The sequence below is a fragment of the Arvicanthis niloticus genome, chromosome 6 (assembly GCF_011762505.2).
Source record: "Arvicanthis niloticus isolate mArvNil1 chromosome 6, mArvNil1.pat.X, whole genome shotgun sequence".
Classification (NCBI taxonomy): Eukaryota; Metazoa; Chordata; class Mammalia; order Rodentia; family Muridae; genus Arvicanthis; species Arvicanthis niloticus.
The window spans coordinates 74,413,130-74,430,539 of NC_047663.1; the positions used below are offsets into that span (position 1 = coordinate 74,413,130).

The 17,410-nt window shown below is 47.2% G+C and overlaps 1 protein-coding gene across 6 annotated transcripts in view; it reads left to right on the plus strand.

Annotated features, from left to right (window-relative positions):
- Window positions 1-17,410, plus strand: part of Cyfip2 (cytoplasmic FMR1 interacting protein 2) — a 117,527-nt gene that overhangs the window by 34,090 nt on the left and 66,027 nt on the right. For all 6 annotated transcript variants that reach the window (XM_034504569.2, XM_034504571.2, XM_076937002.1 and 3 more), the window contains 7 exons: window positions 1,941-2,045; window positions 4,011-4,102; window positions 6,141-6,258; window positions 10,041-10,160; window positions 10,785-10,910; window positions 15,231-15,397; window positions 15,890-16,037. In XM_034504569.2, the coding sequence (XP_034360460.1) occupies window positions 1,941-2,045; window positions 4,011-4,102; window positions 6,141-6,258; window positions 10,041-10,160; window positions 10,785-10,910; window positions 15,231-15,397; window positions 15,890-16,037 (876 nt within the window). The remainder of the gene's footprint in view (window positions 1-1,940; window positions 2,046-4,010; window positions 4,103-6,140; window positions 6,259-10,040; window positions 10,161-10,784; window positions 10,911-15,230; window positions 15,398-15,889; window positions 16,038-17,410) is intronic.

Sequence of the window (17,410 nt, forward strand, 5' to 3'; positions counted from 1 at the left end):
TCTTTTCTAAAGACTTATTTTTATTACTTTAAATATGCATGTATGGGTGTGTGCACATAAGTACAGATATCCTTAAAGGCCAGAACTGTCAGAAATCCTAGACTAGAGTTATGGGCTATTGTGAGCTGCCCAGCATGGGTGCTGGGAACCGAATTCAGGTTCTCCACAAGGGCAGTAAACTGTTCTTAACCACTGAGTCATCGCTCCAGCCACGTCTTCTTTTCTGACATCCTGTCTCTCACTGGGATCTGGGGCTCACCCGTTAGGCCTGGATAGCTGACCGGCCAGCAGGCCCAGGAATTGGCTTGACGCTCCTTCTCCAGCATAGGGGTTACACACATGCACCACCATTACCAGTTTTTACATGGGTGCTAGAGATCAAACTCTCGGGTCTTAGACTTGTGCCACAAGCATGTCACTAACTGGGCCATTAGCCCACAATGTTGGAGACTGAAAGTGATATTGGGGTTCTTTGGGGACACCCCATGATGGAACTATTGTGTGTCTCTGTGTACAACCACCAGTATACCGTCATGGGGCTCTAAAGATCTCATCCAATTCTGTTCCAAGAGGCCTCATCTTTAAATAACTATGAGGTTAAGTTTCAAGCTTTTTTATTCATTATTTATATATTTCATTTTTGAGACATTCTCTCTGTAGCCCAGGCTGGCCTTGTATTCTCAGTACCCATCCTCAGCCTCCCAGATGTTTGGGTTACAGGTGTAGGCTACCACACCCATCAGGTCTCATCCTCTTAATGCCATTGCCCTGTGACTTTGGGGCTTAAATGCTTTGCCTGAGTTCAGGGGAATGAAACATATTGAAACCATAGCACAGGGCAGTGTGGCTTTTGTGACACACTCACTCCAGCTTCCGTGGGCTATCAGAAACCAGCAAAAGTTGCCCCACCTTTAACTGCCTCTCCTCCCCAGTGCCAAACATGGGTGCTCACGGCAGTTATGCCCAAGTCTGATGCTTCCCAGGCTGCCTTACTACACTCCATCTCCAAACAGGTTTGGATGACTTCAGGTTCTCGGGCCTTCCTCTCTCACCAACCTTGAAGGTCTGCACAGACCTGCTTCCCTCTCTTCAGGCCTCCAACACTGTTCTGAGCTGTTGCCTGGCTCTTTGCAGTTGGTTAGTGAGCTCAGATGCTACCAGGGGGTGCTGGAAGCCCTTATAGGACAGTGTGGTGCTGTTGCTGCAGGACAGGATGCACCAGGCAGGAAGCAGCTCTCACAGGCATCCTCTGCTTCTTCTGTTAGCCACAGCCCCCATGAGAAGTAAAGGCAGAGCGTGGAGTGACTTCCTGTGCCTCCGCAGCTGGCTGCGTCCCTGTTGCTGCTCTTTTACCTAAAGGGACTGGCAAGTGGGCTGACAGATCAAGAGTGTCAGCATCTTCTGGTGGAGGTCTGCTCTTTAACAACCATGCCGTGACACCTCAGCAGCCTTTACATTGTTGTTTTGGGGGGAATTTTATGGTCATTTATCATTAGTCCAGCGTTGGTCTCTCCACACCTCTGGGAAACAGCAAAGTCCTTTCTGTATCAGAGGATCTATAAGCACATATTTGGATGGAGATTCTGGGCTAAACGCTCTGCAGATGTGTGTGTGTGGTTCCAGTAAGTCTTCTGGCCTCTCTATGCCTCTGATTCCCCATCTTTAGAATCAACACCATACTTGTTAAACCCTAACCGCAGCTGCCGGCTGAGTGGCTGCTGTAATAATATACTAAATTTCTTGTTGAAACTGGGCACGTGTTTTCTGTTTTCATTTGGAGATGTGTTATGGTTTTGAAATAGCACGTGCGTCTCTGTAAGATGCCCGTGAATTTGTGCATGCTTGCACACGTGTGCACAAATGCATCACAGGCCCCCATGTTCTTTAGCCGCCCAGAGGTGTGATGAGAGTTTTGTACTTGGTCCCCTTTCTCTTTCTAGGTGATGGGCTTTGGTCTCTATCTGATGGATGGAAATGTCAGTAACATTTACAAACTGGATGCCAAGAAGAGAATCAACCTTAGCAAAATTGATAAGTTTTTTAAGGTTAGTAATTGGGGCCGGGGCCGGGCAGGGGGACAGGATTACTAGAGCCTAGGTCCCTGATGGAAGGAAAGGATGGAATTAGCCAGAAAGCTGTGGAGATGGTCGTAGGCATCTAAAGATCCTCAGGGAAAAGGAAGTGAAAAGTGCAGGCCCTAGCTGCTCTCACTAAAGTAGGGTCCACTGGATGTGGGTGATGCCCAGCCCAGCCTCGGGACTCGGCTGGGATTCCACCGGAGGCCTTGTAAGTCTTCCTGCTTGCTCCTTTTCCCATTCCTAAAATCTTTCATCTAAAGACAGAGTTGCATCCTAGAAGACAAAACCTATGTTAATTTTCATTACACCCTATAGCTCGTGGAAGCAAGACTAAAGACTAGATTTTTTTTTTTAAGATTTACTTTTATCTTGTGTATGTTGTGTCTGCACCATGTGTAGGCAGTGCCCACAGAGACTGGAAGAGGGCATTGGATGGTTGTGAGCTGCCACGTGGGTACCAGGCATCAGACCCTGCTCCTCTGAAAGAGCAGCGAGGGCTCTTAACTGCTGAGCCATTTCTCCATCCCTGGAACACTGAATTCTAAGTGGATTCATGTTTGCCCTTTTAGCCACTCTGGGGCCCATGACAGTCCACTTGCCTGTGCCTTTTAGGCACGATCACTCACAGCATGCTGCTTAAGTACATCCCCTCAAGCACCTCTGAGATCTGACCATTTGGCCCCAAAACTTTCTAAGAAAAACTTGCAGATAAAGTTTAAGTCTTTGGAGTTTGAACAAGGAGCTGTCAGGTCTGGAACTGAACACTCATTCTGACTTGACTGTAATGTTGGGTCCTGCAGATGTGAGCTCTGCCCTGAGGGGAAGTTGTGTTGTGACAAATACTACTAGGTGAGGTTTAAGGAGAAATGTGAGTCACAGGGGTCTTGTGGCTTGATTTGTTAGCTTTTCTCCAGATCTGCCCCAGGTGAAAACAGGCCCCGTGTTGGGAAACTGCTATGTCTGCCTTCAGGCAGCAGGAAGGAAGGTAGAACCAAGCCTACACAGGGCCAGGGTTGAAGTTGGCTCTGCTGCCTTCTAACTGAGTACCTTTGAGAAAGTCATAGACTAGGCCTCCTGGAGCCCAGGGTTCTGATCCTGGCTTTTGCTCTATCTGGTCTGATTTCCTGAACAGACTAAGTTCCCTATGTGTTAATCTCTGTGTGAGTACCATGGGAGGGAGACAGGATTGACTCTATCTGGTTTGGTATGGATGGAGACAGTAGATGGTTGGGTGGCTGGGTTTTGCAGTACTTAGAATTAAACCCAGAGCCTTGCCCATGAGAATTCAGTCCTGTATTACTCTGGGTTTTTTTTTTTTTTTTTTTAAGGAGGAGTCTCACTGCATTGCCCATGGAGCCTGTGAACATAAGATCTTCTTGCCTTTGTGTCATGAATATCTGGAATTACAGGCCTATACAGCCAGGCTCTGCTGAGATAGTATTTGTAAAGCCTCTGGTCCTGTGTCCACTGCAGGAAAGACAAATGTAGGGAGACAGTAACCTCCCCTCCACATGCCCCGGGTATCTGCACTTTAATAGATAGCAGATGGACAGTCTCAGGTGCCACCCCACAGTAACCTGCTGCCATTGGCTCCTAGTCATGTTTGGAGCAGCAGAAATCTTCTGAGCTATAGAAGGGACCCTGTACGAGGGGGCTAACCATCCTCCACTTCTTTTTCTATTCACCTATGTGACCCTGGATCAGTCCCTTTGCTTTCTGGTGTCAATTGCTTGAAGTATTCAGTTGGTTGGAGCATGGGAAGGGCCTGTATGCTGGCTGGGATTCCTTTGGGTGCCAGGACCCCATGGCTCTACCCCATTAGGAATAATTCAAGCTACTGGCCCCAGGTACACACTGAAGCCTTCCACCCCGACGGTACAGCAGCGCCACCTGCTGGAGCCATCTCACATGCTCTGTTTGCTTTCTTTGCAGCAGCTGCAGGTGGTGCCCCTTTTCGGCGACATGCAGATAGAGCTGGCCAGATACATTAAGACCAGTGCTCACTATGAAGAGAACAAGTCCAAGTGAGTGCCTGCCGTAATGTCTCTTGGCTCCTGTGAGGATGCCCAGCCTGGGCAGGGAGCTGAGGGACCACTTCAGTCCCTCCTCCCTCCCCAGAGCCCTGGGCAGGTGGATTCCCGCAGTACCAGGAGGGGAATAGCTTGGGTGCTCTGAGCCCTTTTGCACCAGCCCTTAGCTGCCAGGCTCTAAAGGGCTCAGAGCACATCCACACCCCTTGTCCTGCTCTGTGGTGACCCTTCCTCCCCTCAGTGGGACAGCAGGAGTCTACTGATGGCACCAGTCATCACCCTGGTTCAGGTCTCTGCTCAGGTTTTGTGACTATGCAGTAAGTACATGGTTAATGGTGTGGCTTGGATGGTTCTACCTGTGACCTGGGCTGGTAACCTCTTCTTATGTCATCTAATAAACCATGGTCCCAGAGAATCTATGCTAAGGCCTGGGGGGTAAGTTCGTGGCTCTTAGGGGCGGGTGTTTGAGGGAGGGTAGTGGATCTGACTCCAGCCTTGGTCCCTCTAATCTCAAAGTCAGGTCTACATGCGTATTATCTACAACTAAGAGACCATGGCTTATCCATCTGAATCAGTCCTGGCCACTCTTTGGTCTGTCTTTCTTAGTTTTGCAGCTCTGTCCAGTAAAGCCGAGGTCTTGCCTGTGCTGGGCAAGCACCCTACTACTAAACTGCAGCCTTGTGTCTCTTCTTACTTTTTATTTGGGGTCATTACTTATTAAGTAAACTCAGTCTGTAGCCTAGGCTTACCTTGACTTTGTGATCCTCTTGCTGCAGCCAGTTTTAATAGCTGGGATTAAAATGACACCAGCCGAGCCTGGGTATGACACAGACACCTGTGATCCTAGTGGTTAGGAGCTGAAGACAGGAGGATCAGGAACTCAAGGCCAGCCTCAGCTACATTAGACTCTGTCTCAAATAAACTTAAGATACCTGCAAAGGGGCTCTGGACCTATAACTTATATCTACCTGGAGCTCAGAGATGAGTCTGCCAGTTGTAGAGAGAGAGGCTGGTTGGACAGATATCAACTTATCAGACAGAGTCAGGAGTTTGAGCAAAAGTGCCCCTTGACAAATAGCTCAAAGTGAAAAGTTAGCAGAGTCTAAGCCAGAAGAAGGCTCACTACTCATAATCCTGAGGAAAGCCCCTTTTCGTCTTCTTCTTCTTCTTCTTCTTCTTTTTTTTTTTTTTTTTTGGTTTTTTTCGAGACAGGGTTTCTCTAGACCAGGCTGGCCTTGAACTCAGAAATCCACCTGCCTCTGCTTCCCAAGTGTGGGGATTAAAGGCATGCGCCACCACTGCCCGGCTTGCATCTTCTTTTAAGTCAAAGTTCTGTCCAAACCCTTCACCTGCCTACTGGCTTCCCATTCTCTTGATTTATTGAGCCACTAGTTCTGGACAAAGGAAGAGGGGCAGAGAGTGAAGCTTTTTCTTCATTTTTTTTTTCTCCAATCCAGAGTGGTTTTTTTTTCCTTAATGACATCTTTCAAGAAGATAAGAGAAAGAAGAAAGGAGAGGAGGGAAGAAAAGGGGAAGACAGAAAGAAGAAAGGAAGGAAGGGAGGGAGGGAGGGAGAGAGGGAAAAAGAGAGGAAGGGAGGGGTGGGGAGGAAATGCCAACCATACTCTCAGAATCATAGGAGGTCTCTAACTGTGGGTACATCCACATTGCCAGGTCCTTGTTGGGAAAGGCAGGGAGGTTGCCCACCTTGTTTTTGCTTGGCTGTGATTCTACCCTTTTGTGGCCACAGAAAGGCTGTGATCTTGGCTCTTGGCCTTCTCACTTATCTGGTGAGTATCATGCACTGGTGTCCAGAAACACTGGAGAAGGCAGAGACAGGACTTTCCTTTCTAGCCATGGTGCCTACAGAGCAGGCTCTGGGGCATAGGTGGCCACTTTACCATTTGGTTTCACCCAGAGGAGCCAGCTATGTTGTCTGAGGACCAGGAGCAGCTAGTGTGCAGAAGGAGCCTGTCCCAAGAAGGCGCCTGGAGCCGGGACCCATACACAAATCCTATGGTTTTCTCCCCAGGTGGACATGCACTCAGAGCAGCATCAGCCCCCAGTACAACATCTGTGAGCAGATGGTTCAGATCCGGGATGATCATATCCGCTTCATCTCTGAGCTGGCTCGCTATAGCAACAGCGAGGTGAGTTCTGTGGCTGGTCTAGAGCCCTGCAGCTGTAAGAAGAGGTTGGGCAAGAGCAGGCAGCATGGGGTAACGGGAACACACTGCCAGAGGCAAGAGGGTGCCTTGCTGGAAGTGTGGGTTCAGAGTCAGACTAGGATGGATGCTCAGTATCTCTGTGCCTTGATTCTTTCACTTGCAAAAAGGGCCTAAAACCTAGCGATGCCTGAGAAGGATGGGAGTAGTGGGCAGGGAGGCAGTGATAGAGAGAGTATTGTTAACAGACACAGAGGTAGTCGGATAAGAGAGAGAGTTTCCTTCCTTCCTTTTTCTTGGGGTATCTGTACTTTTATTAAATAGCAAATATTTAAGAAAAAATATGGGTTTAAAATAGCCAGGTGGGAGGAATCACTTATAATGTTCTATCACACAGTAGAGTGCCTGTGTTTGATGATAGTTATGACCCCCATATGAAGAAAGGCAATCAGAGGTGATAGATACACCAGGGAGCCCGTCTGACCATCATATACTATATACATGTGTTGCATGTTTACACTGTGTCCCGTAGAAATCTACAATTACTGTGCCAATTAAAAATAATTCAGACATCTTTTAAATGGAGGTAATGACAGTGTTTTCTGTCGAAACATTCACTGAGATAATTAATGGGGTGCCTGGTACATAACTGTTCATCTGCGGCACAGGATTCATCCCATGTCACCTTCAACAGCCAGAGACGGTGTTCTGAATACTCCTGCTCCTAATACCGTTTAAACATGAATAACTATGTAATAATATATGATCTTTGCAAAAATAGTGTAAATGGAATCTGAGAAGAAAAAAAAGCCATAAAGGGCTAGGGACAGCGGCTAAGGTAGCCGCCTGCAGAGGGCGAGCCCGTGCCCTTTGCTCTCTGTCTCTTCCAGTTCGAATCCCGCTTTCCCCGTGTGACTCCGCCCGAGTTTCATGGGAAAAAAAGGGGGGGGAGGGCTAGGGAGATGGCTCAGTGGGTAAACGTCACCATGCAAGCCCGAGGAACAGTTTAGTTAGGGTCTGCAGCACTAACACAAAGCCAGGAGTGGTGGCACACGTCTGCAATCTCAGAGCCCCTACAACAACATAGGATGGCTGTGGACCAGACAGCCTGGTGAGCACAGTGACAAACAACAAAGAGAGCCTGTACCAGAAAAGACGGAAAGTGAAAGCTGCCACCCGCAGTGGGCTGCATATGTGTGCGCCATAAAGGTCTCTTCCAATACTAACAATTGGGTTTTGAGTTTTTTTAATATAAGAAAGTATCAACTATATATATTAATTCACAGATCTAAGGGGAAAATTAGATAGATAAAACCAATCCCAGAGAATCCTACCATCTCAGAACTAACTTTGATTATCATATATCGGTGTGGGCACCTTCCCACAGATGCCTTTCTCACAGATACATAATATATGCTGTTTAATCCCACATAGGTCCCCAATCTGAGTTTCCTTATTGTGGAAAAGGCAACATTTGCTCACTGGCTCCACCATGTGGCCAATGGCCGTGGTGATGATCCTTTTCCAAACTCTAGCTCAGGAAGTCTCTGTGATCATAACCCAGCTCATTTGAAATGGGAATCAGTCTGACAAAATGCAGGTGGTGTGGTCAGTAAGCCTGGAATTCACAAGGACCATGTTTAGTCCAAACCTTTATCTGTCTTTTTAGATGTGCCAGTAAGCTAAAATAAGCAGGAGAATCATTTGTCCTGAGACTGGAATTCCTAGTCACATGTTTGTACCGTCTGAGACTAATTCTGGCTTATTATTAATCATTATTACAATTACCTCCTGGTATTCCTGAGGGATTGCTTCAGAATATACTATTGACACTAAAGTCTATAGATGCTTTAATAGAAGTCGTTGTTAACCTACTTGTGTACTTGAATATATCATAAATTGTCTCTATTATTTATGAAACTTAATACAATGTGTAAATGCCACATAGTCTAGCTTCCTCTCTGTTACTGTGATAAAATGCTCTTGACAAAAGGCAACAAAGATAAAGAGTCACTTTGAGGAAGTCACAGAGGTAGGAACTGGAGAGAGCTGCTCACATCACGTCCACAGTTGGGCGTGGAGAGAGATGAGTGCGCACTCTCTTGCCTGCTACATATGCTCGGCTCAGCTTCTCCACTCAGACACAGCCTGGTTTAGGGAATGGTGCCAACCGCTGGAGGCTGGATCTTCACACATCCAGTTAGCTTAAGACAGTCTCCCATGGACATACCTATAGGCTGACCCAATGTAGACAGTCTCTCATTGAGACATCAACTCTAAGTTGTACCATGTCGGCAACTAAAGCTAAACACCACACTGTAAATAGTTGGTTTTCTGTATATAAGGGATAATGATAAAATCGTACAATACAGATATGGCAATTTTTTTTCAAAATATTACCCATCTAACATTGCATGGATTCATTGGATGTAGATTACCTCAGACACATAGGGCCAAAGAAACACGTTTCTATGTTTCTTTGTGCATTAGAAACATTCTAAAACACTATAAACTCTGAATTAAAAAAAAAAAAAAAAAGCCATCACCCATAGAGAAAATTAGAATTCCCGTGAGCCTCTTGCCACAGTGTGTTTAACATCAGAGAATGTTGTTTGATCTCCATTTCTGTCTAAAGACAGATAATTGTGGATGATTCAATGAGGTTACGTGAGGGCCACAGCAACATGACTTCTGTTTGAAGGAAGTGTTTTAAATATGTCTGCCGTGGCTTTCCTGAGGGTAGAACAGTATGTAGCACAGTGGTTCTCAACCTGTAGGTCACAACCTGTTTGGAATCAAATGACCTTTTCCATGGGTCAACTAAGATCATCAGGAAACAGATATTTACATCACAATTCATGACAGTATCAAAATTACAGTTTTGTAGTAACAAGAACTAATTTTATGGGTGAGGATCACCACGACATGAGGAGCACATATTAAAGGGCCATGGCAGCATCAGGAAGGTGGGAAACCACCGGCATAACACATCAGCCCTGTCAGAAATTGTGAATTAAAAGCACAAAGCTGTGGGCATCTTGACACTGCTTAAGCTGCAGGGAGATGTTTGCTTGCAGTATGAGAGCAAACTGAGAAAGGGAGAGGCCCCTGCTCAGCTGGGAACATGCAGGTGTCTGCAAGGGATAGAGACGTTGTTGCAAGTGTTAATTTGGGGGATTACAGATAGTGGTGCAAAGATCATGTCCATCATTGACAACCTACATATATTCATGTGTACATATATGTATACGTATTCATGTACATATACCATGTGACTCCATACATGTATATGGTGTGGAATATTACACACACAGACATCTGTGCCAGATCTTTCCAATCAGGGCATCGTAGCTAGTAGGTGAGCTGTGACACCGTTTTGGTGACCTGTGATTAACACTGTATGTGAGGTAGAATAGGAAGCCAGGATTCCTGTGATGTCACAGTGCTGTGCGAAGGTCATTGTTTGCATACAATATTCATATTTCATATCCCTGCAAAGATGTGATCCTGGTAGTTACTAGTGCACACTTCCTGCTGTGAATACATCTAGGACAGGATTAAAGCCTTTGCTGCAGGGCTCTGTGGTAGAACCAAGTGGGGATCTACGTGATGCTTCCTGTGGCCTCCAGCAAGACAGCTGTGAAAGCCAAGTTTACCTAGCAGGGAGCATAGCAACTGCACAGCTCTTGCAGGGAATCAGAGGAGGAATGCTTATGAGTCTCAGGCACATGGACCATGAGGTGAGTGTGAAGTTCTGTGTCCCCCAGGTGGTGACAGGCTCAGGGCTAGACAGCCAGAAGTCGGATGAGGAGTACCGGGAGCTTTTTGACCTGGCCCTGCGAGGCCTGCAGCTTCTATCCAAGTGGAGCGCCCACGTCATGGAGGTGGTAAGTATCCTGGGGTGCTAGGCCTCATCCTGACCTGATTCATAGGGCATCCGTGGCACTCTGTCTTTCAACATAAAAATCCATATACCACACTACGTACCCAACTGAGACCTACACTGAGTATATTTACAGAAGTGTATGACATTAAATTAAGAATATTTTCATCACTTAAACAAACAAAAATACCACATGTGGGACCCAGCACCTGCGTTAATTGGCTCCAACCTCTTGTAACCCCAGCAAAGCAGACAGTATGCCTCTGGCTTCTGTGATACCCACACTCGCGTGCACATCCACACAAACAGACATATAGACACATAAACAACATTAAAAATAAATCTTTAAAAATATTTTTAAAAACCCTCATCTATCACCCTGCCCATCCATCCTTCGGTATTTTGTCTCTATGCTTCCCAATTTTAGAGATGCACCATATAGAGACTCACAGAGCACGTGTGGTGTGTTGTGTCTAGAGTTTTTTTACATTGTGTTTTCAGGGTCCATCCCCATCCTTTAAGAGTCAGTCTGTTCACCCCCACATCCCATTAGCGCTCCCTGATATTGCTAGATTATCTTGTTTACTGTTCCTCAGTTGATGGGCGTTGACTGTTCTTCTCTCCCCAGTACTCTTGGAAGCTGGTTCACCCCACAGACAAGTTCTGCAACAAGGACTGCCCGGGCACCGCCGAAGAGTATGAGAGAGCCACGCGCTACAATTACACAAGCGAGGAGAAGTTTGCCTTTGTGGAGGTGGGTGTGTGGATGCCCTGCTCTCCCCCACCTACTCCTGGACGGCTGCTCCTTGTGCTTCCTGGAGTTGTTTTGATCCCCCCAACTCGGTTCTCATTTTAACTTGTTGCCCTTTATCTAATTTTTTCCCCATCCAGATTGTTCTGTGTCAAAAGTTACTAGGAATGATGAGAGATCCAGCTAGTTTAAAGCGCTAACATAGACTATGGAGGGTTCCTGAGGCTCGGCCCCTAGCGGAGAACAGCTGCTAGTTCTAGGGTAGTAGGGGTCGGTTTTTCTTTAGGAGCGTGGCCATTGGTTGGTTCCCCGCACCCCAGTGGATGACTTCATGCCCATGGGTATATGGGCAGCACTGATTGGACTCACTGAGTTAAAACATAATAAATAGATGAGGAAATATTTATGAAAGGAGGATGTGAAACTGGAAAGGAGGCTCTGAGAGAGGCTGGAGGGAGGAGAGATATGATCAAGACATTGTGTCTTAGTCAGGGTTTCTGTTCTTTGGTCTGGTGATGAAACACCATGACCAAAAAGCAAATAGGGAAGAAACGGGTTTATTTGACTTACACTTCCATATTTCTGTTCATTATTGAAGGAAGCCAGGACTCAAGAACTCAAACAGGGCAGGAACCTGGAGGCAGAAGCTGATACATGGCAGAGGCCATGGAGGGGTGCTGCTTACTGGCTTGCTTCCCCTGGCTTGCTCAGCCTTATAGAACTCAGGACCACCAGCCAAGGGATGGCTCCACCCATAATGGGTTGGGCTCTCCCACATCAATCTCTCATTGAGAAAAGACCTACAGCTGGATCTCATGAAGGCATTTCCTCAACTGAGGCTCCTTCCTCTCTGATGACTCTAGCTTGTGTCAAATTGACACAAAACCAGCCAGTACATAGCGTATACATGAATGACATTTTCTAAGAATAAATTAAAATTTTTAAAATACATATGGTGAGGGCTGGCAAGGCGGCTCAGTGGGTGAGAGCACTGGCCACACAGCCTTGGAGATCTGAGTTCAGATTTCAGCACCCAGTCACAAAACAGATCACGGTCCCACCCTTAACCCTAGTGCAGTGGGGATGGACATAGAAGGATAGCTGGTGTACACACTCAGTTCTCTTTTGCTTTGTTGGTTCTGTGGTTGGCTTTGTTGATATAGAGTCAACAGTTAAGTTGCCCTTGAACTCACTTGCTAACCAAGGCAGGTCTTGGAACTACAGACTCGTTCTGCCAAGCCCGGCTGAGTTTTAGCTTTCTCCTAGGGTACTCACAGTATAGATGCTCCTTCAATAGCCACACAAAGGGAGACTTCACACTATCTCCACGTCTGCTTGAGAGTCTCACTGTTCTGTGACCTCACAGGCCTTGGCAGTGGCCATCTTGTGAATGATCTTGGTCCTTCTGATGGCCATGTGGGTGAGACTCATTAACCCTGTTGTTCATTCTCATTTCCCAGACTCTAATGGTACCGAGTATTTTTTTTTTCATGCACTTATTGGTTTTTCTTCTGTCCGTCTGTGTAAAGTATTCTGTTGGAGATTTGCTCGTTTTTAAAGGTTGTATTCTGTCTTCTCATTATTGGATTGTGCGAACTCTTTCCATAACGTCACCACAAAACCCTCACCATGTATGCCAGAGTCCAGTTTATTCGTCTTATCAATTTACAGTATGCAAATGAGGATTCTAGCTAAGAAATCTTTTACATAGTCTCAAGTTGCAAAGATTTTCTTCCCTCTGGTCCTGCAGCCTTGCCCACTCTGTTTAGAATTATTCTGAGCTTTTCTTTATTTGTCTCAGTGTTTTAATTATGGGTTTTGTTGGTGTGAGAGACTGTGCATGTGAGTGTCTTCGGAGACCAGAGGCATCGGAGAGCCTGGGGCTGGAGTTATAGGCAATGATAAACTCCCCAACATGGGTTTAGGAATTGAACTTGGATCTGCAAAAAGTAGTTAGTGCTCTTAACTGCTGCACCAGCTCCCTACTCCCTGTCTGAATGCTTTCTAATTTCACCTCTGGCCAGGAGCCCAGCTCTTGAATGCCTCTCTTATTACTTCTCTTCACAATACCTTACTGCAGCCAAACATTCTACTCTCTGGCTTCTGGGGATGTCCTCACCTTCTGACAAGGTTTCTCACCCTAATTGCTAGTGGTGTGCTTGTTTGTTTGTTTATTGTGCTCTATTTCTTCAATGTTTTACAGAAGGAAACAAGCCTCACGTGTAAGCGTATCACCCACTCTGTCATTCCTTCCTGTTCAACAGAAGGTTCCAGTTAGGGGCTTTTACCCATGGGCATGCATAGCAGGGCTTTCTTAGCCATTGGGCCTTCTGTGCTTCAGGCTGGTGCGTGCAGTCAGACACATCACTTTGTGGTTGTGAGAGAGTGTGACCACTGTGCGAAGGCCGATTCATCATGTCCCCGATTCGTCACGCACATCCCCTGTGTGTCCTCACAGATCAGCGTGTTACCACTCCAGACTGACTGGGGAGGCAGGTTTACTTCAGGTAAAAATGGACTAGTAGAGAATGTGTCTCCTACCTAAGCACATCATTGCTATCCCCACCACACCTGATTGAGCATACCCACCAGCCAGTCTCGAGCCACAACACAACACAAGTTCTCCTTCCCTCCTCTGCATATGTAGAAGCAGAGGTGTCAGGAGAAGATTCCATTTGGGGGCTCAGGCAGCTATCAGCCACATGGGGGTTGAAACAGTGATCTGGTTTGGTCTAGTTGATGTCAGTGTTTGTAGAGAGATCTCCTAAAAGCACAGGAGGGCCACCCAGAACGTGGTCCAAGGACCAGCTGTGGTTTATCATCAGTCAGTGGTGAGATTAGAGCTTGGGTCAGGATGACAATGGCCTGCTTCGTGAAGCACAGCCATGCTTTTGTGGCAGGACACTGGTATCATTTTCTAACTATCACTTATTTCTGGTTGACACATGATGGCTATAAATATACCTGAGGTCCACTGTGACATGTCAGTGATTTGGATGTACTATGTAAAGGTCAGATCAGCTCATCTGCATATCTGTCATTTTGAGTTATTACTATTGTGAGCATTCAAAATCCTCTCTGAGTGACTATTTTGAAATATGCAGCTACCTGTGCAGTGACGCTTCCCCACTGGGACATAGCACAGGAAATTGTCTCTCCTACCCAACTGCACATGAAACACCCCATCTCCATTACTGTTGCTGTATCCTTTCAGGTTTCCTCTTGTGTGTGTGGTGTGTGCGTGTGCACATGTGTGTGGTGTAGTGAGTGTGTGATATGTATGTGTGTGTTGTGTGTGTGTGTAGTGTGTGGTGTGTATGTACATGTGTGTGTAGTGTGGTGGGTGTGTGGGTGTGTGTGGTGTGCGAGTGGTGTATGTGTGTGTGGTATGTGTGTGTGGTATGTGTATGTGTGTGTGGTGTGTGTGTGTGTGTGTCGGTGTGTATGTAGTGTGTGTGTGTCAGTGTGTGTGGTGTGATACATTCATGTGCTGGTGGAGGCCAGAGCTCAACTTCATGTGTCATTCCTTAGGGGCTGTCCTCTTGGGTTTTTTTCCCCAGTTAAGTGAGGCTACCTGGGCATTGAGCCCCAAGAATCCAGCTTGCTGTCTCCCAGCACTGAACCATGAGCACACCACCATGCTCAGCTTTTTCCTGTGGGTTCAGGAGTTTGAACTTGGGTGTCGTGTTCATAGCACAAACACTTCACCAACCGAGCCGTCTCTCCCTCTACCCCCTTTCTTTTTTTTTATTCTAAGCTTTGTAATGTAATGCACCTGATGTGATCTGGTGACGGTCTTCCAGTTCTGCCCATATTGCTGCATATGGCAGATGCCTTCTTTCTGGCTGTATAGTCTTGCATTGTTTGCATTCACCATGGTTTGTCTCTCCACTCACCGTCAAGGTCCACCGCGGTACATTCTGTCTGGCTGTTGTGGCTAGTGGTCCAATCAACGTTAGGTTCATGTGTTTCTTCAACGTAGTGGTTTCGTTGCCCTCAGTTACACCCAGAAGTAAGATGGCTGAATCAGGTGATACTTGTATTTCTAGCATCTCAGGAAACACCATCCTGTTTTCATATGGCAGAAGTAATTGGCATGGCCACCCACCGTGCACTGGAGCTTCCCTTTAGCATGACGACTGATTGGGGTGCAGAGCTCTGATCTGTGTGCTTTGGGTACCATTTCTTACTTGGCAGATTTAGAGGCACTGGCTTCATTCTCTAGGGAATCTCCGGTACCCTCTCCTGGCAACATGGCGAAGCGTGGCGAGCAGGTGGCTTGCTAAGTCACTGCTAGGCTAACCCTTGCCTTGTGCCCACCAGGTGATTGCCATGATCAAGGGTTTGCAGGTGCTTATGGGGAGGATGGAGAGCGTCTTCAACCAGGCCATCCGCAACACCATCTACGCGGCCCTGCAGGATTTCGCCCAGGTGACTCTGCGGGAGCCGTTGCGGCAAGCAGTTCGCAAGAAAAAGAATGTCCTTATCAGGTGGGTCCTTGCATGGCCTCATCCGGGGCACTGCAGGACTGATTATAGGGCTTAAAGAAGATTGTAAAACTGGGGTCATTGTATCCACATGATGCAATGAAATAATCCACATGTAGACTTCAGCACACACCATGTGTAGCCAGCAAGCAGGCTATGAATATAAATGTTATGAATTAACGTTATGAATTAAAACGTTATCCATTGAGTTAGTGGTGCTAATGAGATGTTGCTATAGCTCCTCCTACTTGCCCCACTTCCCAGGTCCTGTCCTCTTGTCCCCTGTGTGGCTCAAAGCTGAGCTCTTAGGTGGTCAATGGCCACCTAAGCCATGGCAGCCAGTTGTTAAAAGCATCTTGACACTGTTATAGCATCCCTGAGCGAGTCCAGGAACGAACGGGCATCCCAAACACTCAGCACTGTAATGCAGGGGGTACTGACACCCTGTTGGGCCTTGCAGGCACCTGAGCCGAGTCCCTGTTCTTCCTTCCCCAGCGTTCTGCAGGCAATTCGAAAGACCATCTGTGACTGGGAGGGAGGCCGAGAGCCCCCCAATGACCCATGCTTAAGAGGGGAGAAGGACCCCAAAGGTGGCTTTGACATCAAGGTGCCCCGCCGCGCTGTGGGACCGTCCAGCACACAGGTGAGCGGTTCCCAGGCAGCCTGGCTCCTCTGACTTCAGGCCAGTCGGACCTTGGAAGGGCAACATGCTTAACCATGGGGTTAGTGGGACAGTGATCCTTGTGAGGAAGGATGGGACTTAGCAGCTGCTCTGGGCTTTTCCCGATGTCTTGTTTTAATATATATATATTAAAAAAGGAAGACCACTGGCCTAAGATTCAGGAGACCTGGGTTCTAGTCCTAGACACCTGTGTGACCTTGGGCATGTTACACAATCTCTCTGTGCCTCAGTTGTCTAGTCTGACTGGTGGTGGTAGCACCATATCCACCTACCCAGCTATCTCCTAGCCCTGTAAAGCTCACATATTACAGTGCAGGAGAGATCTGACATGGAGTCTACATGCATCACTCTGTGTGTTGTAATAACCCCAGCCCCTGGCAGGAAACTTACAAGTTCTGCCCCGACCTGCTCTATGTTCCGGGACAAGCACCGTAACCTCTCTCAGCTCTGATTATCATCTAAAAACAAAAACTGTGGGTGAGATTTTTTTACCTTTGAACTTTTCTAATTTTTCCATCCCTTTTCTAAAGACAGCCCACAAGCTTGGCAAGCTTAGAAAAAGGCTGGTTGTCAGAAACACTCTGGGTCCCCAGCAGGAGCTTCTGCAGTGAGGTGTTGTCTGTGTTTATCCAGAGCAGTCTTTACATTACATGGGGGAAAAAGAGTGGACCACAAAGTTAAGTTCTCACTGCTGATGTAGGAAAAGGTATTTCCTGGTCTACTTTCTGTGGTATTTGAAAATAGATGGGTCTGACTGTAACCCCTCTGGGGTTTTCAGGAGCCCCGGGCTGGAACCTCCTCCTTACAGGGCCTTTCAAGCCTGTCTCTGCTCTGAAGTGGGCCATCTGAGGCCCTTTCTTACCCATCCTTCTGTGTGTGTCCGTGTCTGGGCAGGGCTGGGGCTGAGCAGGGGCAGGTGAGTGTTTGGCAGGGTTATCATCACTTAGCTCTGCAGTGTCCGATGACCAGTGTGCACAGATTGTCTTCTGCTTGTGAGACATCCCAAAGACACCTCCGTAGACAGCTCTGAAACACTTGAGGGTCAGGGAGCTTTCTAGCTTTGAGTGCCCTGGCGTGGCCGAAGGGCTCTCATGCATTTTGTTAAGTTCTGAGAGGTTGATGAAGACAAGGCCTAGGAAGAGCTAGGAGAGAAGAAGGATGGAGGGGAGGGGACTATAGACAGAAGTCAGAAGAGAGGGGGCATTTTGTGGACAATTTGAGAACAGCAGGTTGGTCACCAAATGCTAAGCCCCACCCCTAGGTGCCACTGGGATAGGTTGATTGCACAGACATATTTAGTTGACTCCTAGACAGCCTCAGAGCAGGAAGAGTAC